Genomic DNA, 4,058 nt, shown 5'->3' with positions numbered 1-4,058 from the left:
TATATAGCCATTGCACATCATTAAGGCGCAGACCTAATTGATTGGTACTCAAATTTGAATTGTGCTAGTTGATTGGACAAAAGTTATAATCGATTAGATAAGTCCAAAAATTTCCTATAGCTATTTTGATAGTTCCTGATTCATATGCACAACTTCAAGATATTTTTGAAGATATTTTTTTAAAGAAAAACAATTTGAAAAAGTGTTTTAGTGTGTGCGCGCGCTTTAGCCACACACTTTTACGATAAAGCCTTTATGCTTTACAATTGGTTCACTCACTACTAAATTAGGAGGGTCCTTAGCACTTCAAGACGTTGTCATATGCTTTCTTTTTTGTACACACTTGCTTTGAGCAGTTTGAGATGTGACTTTTGTTACATTCCATTTGATTGCCATCATCGGATAGTGAAGTCCATCAACTCCTAATATATTCATGTTTGCATCTTTATCCACTTAGTTGTTTATGCTTGACTTGTCATAAGACATTAGTTGTCATCATCCAAAGATGTCCTTGTTAAAATCATATCACCTGCAAAACAATGTTTCACATTCTCCATCTTTTTTATCATGACAACACATCTCTTATGGGAGGTGGTAAAAAGAAAATAATACATTTATGTTTGAAGTAATGAAAACTCTCCTAATCAAATATAATATACCTTATTCCTCATGAGAGAATACTCTTCTCTTTAGGCAAAATTATAAAAATCAAATAAGGATACATTTGCAAAAATAAATATGCAATCATGTATGATTTGCTTTTTTTTATTGGTCTTATTTCTATTATCAGGGACTCGCTGATCCAAAAAATAATTTTCAAAATATATGAAAAATTAAAGTTAAACTTTTATACTTCTCATAAACTCACATTCTTTCAAATTTATTTCTTAAATAATTTACATTTAACTTTTACTCAACATTTTAAAAACTTGTAACGAAAATTGATGCCTTTACTACTCAAAATAGTGCCTATAAAAAATATAAAATAAAATGAATCACTTTTTTAGTACAACTTGAAAATTGTGATTTTACATAAACAAAAAACATATTTAGCTCTAATAAATAAAATGCATTCTAGAACTTAATTTCAAACTAAAGTAAGACAAAATATTGTTACCACTCTCACATTCGAGTGCACCATTGTCTTGTTATGTAAGGTTTTTTTTTCCTTCTCAACCATTATATTCCTAATTTCCATTATATTCCTAATTTCCTATACTTGATCATAAATATATCATTCAAAGGCAACAAACGAACAATGCATCAAACAACAAAATAAGGTTTCTTAATAACCAAACCCTTTGATTAAACTCAAAAGTTGTTTATGTTCCAAAAAGGTTTAACGAAACAAAAAATCCAAAGATGTTTCATTGAGGTACAGTGGCTGTTAATGTCACATGTCTAGGGTCAGTAAGAATTGATGTTACGTTCACAAAACCAGCTTCCCTCACTGTTTCATCCATATCAGTCAAGTAGTACTCGTCAAGAAACGGTTCTGTGCTCTTCATCAATGTAAACAGAACCGGAGATAACTCCTACAACACATGAAGAAAACAAATGAAGAACTTTGATTATGTTCCAACTGGTTAACAATATGGTCAAGAAGAGAAGCCGGAAAATACCTGTAGGACTTTCGACTTTGGCTGCAAAAGGCAGTAGTAATGATATCAGTGTTCGTGATAGGAGCGAAAATGAAAAAAAGAGACATGATTATGATTTTATATACCGAATTATCCGTCATAGCTATCGTGCCTCCAGGCCGAAGGAGACGGAATGCTTCCTTTACTACATTTACTATAGCTCTTGTAGGACATTCATGAAACTGCATAAATCGAAAACCATTAGTCTCTAAACAATAGTGTATACATAGACGGCCATGTGCAGTAGCATGTCTTGCACTGCCTCAAAGACGGTCCTGAATGCATATAGAAAGTAAGGTGAGAAAATGACATACCACATAAGCAATAGATACAAGATCAAATGATTTAGAAGGCAAGCCTGTGTCTTCTCCATTTGCGTGTATCCATTTTATAGGATTTTTTCTAGTTGTTCCTCTCTTTTCCTTATGCTGCGCGACGGATAGAAAGTACGGTGACAAATCTAGCCCCTGGACAAAACATTTCAATACCAAGCATAAGGCTTCTTTTACATCGCATTGACAGAGAAATTTCATTCACTAAAAACTCACGGTGACTTTCGCTGTAGGGAACTTGTCTGCAAGATATCTTGAGCTTACTCCAACAGAACATCCAATGTCTAGAATGTCATCAATCGTGGATGTTTGCGAATGCTGTAGATGGTGTTGTTCAATTGCATTAAGCCAATTTCCGCGCAGGATCTGAGTCGCTTCGTCTACTGAAGAAGCGGTTGGAATTGCTCGTCTTACCATTGACTTAGTAGCAGCTTCTGCTTCTGCTGCTGCCTATCATCACATAACACAGACCTTAATGATATCATATAACAAAGGCGTATCTGGCGTCCAACACATATCAGCGTCCGACACCGACACGACACAGATACATGTGATTAAGTTCAATTTATTTATTTTTCTAAACTATTATCAGTATCAACGCGTCTCTGATAGCATATTACACATTAACAAATTCAACTTAAAATTTAGACAGTACACTACAAATCAGCCGTTACCACTTACCAGCCATGTAAGATTCCCCTCATCATATGCATGGAATGGATTCAAATAATCTGTACAGAAAATTCATCGAATCACATGAAAGTTGAAACATGCAATACAAAAAAAAGAGAAAGAACAAAAGTAAGATAAAATTACAATCTGGATACACTAAAGACTTGTTTTGAATGGTGTCCAGCTCTTTATAAACATCTGACTCCAAAATCTCTTTTGTCATTTCCCTCCAAGGTATGTTATTTTTCTCAGCTGTACTGTGCATTCATTCATATAAAGAAAAACACATTGATTAACGTTATTGAATTTGAAACTGGTCCTATTATACAAGTTAAAGAATGTGACAAAACTAGTTATGCAAAGTGCCATGGTTAACCTTATTAAAACCTGTCTAGCACCAAGCTTGAGTATAGAGTATAAGGGTTTGAAAGAGATGAGAGCTCGAACCAAGCGAGAGAGAGGAGTTTCTCCGGTCCATTTTGGTCGGACTAAGTTTCCTTCTTCGAAAGTACTGACTTTGAGGGAGGTTGTCGTGTCGGACGCCGCTGCGTGAACCGCCAAGTAACGCCGTGCCGGTGTTCTTGATGTTGCGGTGGCGACGCCGTGCGAGGAGATTAATGAAGAGAGGTTATGAAGTGGTGGTGATGACAGAGCCATGGTGTGTGAAACTGTTGCAAACTTTTTGCGACCACAAACATATCCTAATGTTCTAAAGTGTAATATCTCATTCACCAACTATATGCTGCCACGTGGATCTTGAAATAAAGTGTAATATCTATATTTTGGACTTGAATCCTCTCCAACTTGTGTCTCCCGCTCACCATTCTTGCTCCAATCCAAGCCTTAAATTGATTTGCTGATAGGAGAGAGAAAAATATGATTAAAGAAAGAGTAGTTGTTAAATTTAAATTCAAGGGTCTGATATCACGATATCACACCGGAGAGATAGAAAAAAAAAAAAGGAGAGGATCTTTTTCTCTATATTTTTTATTAGGCATATCATACCCGGGTGGGAAGCAAATCCCATTTAGACTCCTAGTAAAAATCTTTAATGATCCGAACCTAAAACTTTATCAAGGCCTATATTAAAAGTGAGGTCGGATCGCGTGCACTACATATTTATGTTTAATACAAAGTTTATCTTAAAGTTCATGTTCGTAAAAACATGCAAAAAAAGAATAGAACAGGACGAACACATTAAAATGTGCGAGCTTAAATCCATGGTTCTCTCGACACTAAAGCGCGGATAGAATTGATGGATTCAAAAGGTGGAGTCCATCTTGCCACCCCTAGATATTGGTGGTAAAATCGACCCATTCCGACGAAGATGTCCATTTTACCTGCACTTTCTCGTCGGTTGGATTAATATTTTAAATCCGTCTCTTTAATATGTCTATGATGTTCCGACATATTT

At 35.3% G+C, this 4,058-nt stretch overlaps 1 protein-coding gene across 1 annotated transcript; it reads right to left on the bottom strand.

Annotated features, from left to right (window-relative positions):
- Window positions 1-1,281: 1,281 nt before the first annotated feature.
- Window positions 1,282-3,351, bottom strand: LOC127104456 (uncharacterized). Its single transcript, XM_051041636.1, has 8 exons — window positions 3,021-3,351; window positions 2,789-2,901; window positions 2,654-2,703; window positions 2,189-2,422; window positions 1,955-2,107; window positions 1,727-1,822; window positions 1,623-1,643; window positions 1,282-1,535 (listed from the first exon to the last, which is right to left on the bottom strand). The coding sequence occupies exons 1-8, from the start codon at window positions 3,299-3,301 to the stop codon at window positions 1,368-1,370; spliced, it is 1,116 nt and encodes a 371-aa protein (XP_050897593.1). The 5' UTR covers window positions 3,302-3,351; the 3' UTR covers window positions 1,282-1,367.
- Window positions 3,352-4,058: the final 707 nt, after the last annotated feature.

Source organism: Lathyrus oleraceus, chromosome 7 (assembly GCF_024323335.1).
Source record: "Lathyrus oleraceus cultivar Zhongwan6 chromosome 7, CAAS_Psat_ZW6_1.0, whole genome shotgun sequence".
Lineage (NCBI taxonomy): Eukaryota > Viridiplantae > Streptophyta > Magnoliopsida > Fabales > Fabaceae > Lathyrus > Lathyrus oleraceus.
Note: the sequence above shows the minus strand (reverse complement) of the source record. Positions and strands in the feature narration are given on the sequence as shown.

Coding starts and splice junctions, on each gene's coding strand:
- LOC127104456 (XM_051041636.1), bottom strand. CDS start 3,301: ATGGCTCTGTCATCACCACCACTTCATAACCTCTCTTCATTAATCTCC. Junction 2,108..2,188: donor TCCCTACAGCGAAAGTCACC/GTGAGTTTTTAG, acceptor TGTTTTGTCCAG/GGGCTAGATTTGTCACCGTA. Junction 1,823..1,954: donor TTGTATCTATTGCTTATGTG/GTATGTCATTTT, acceptor CGATTTATGCAG/TTTCATGAATGTCCTACAAG.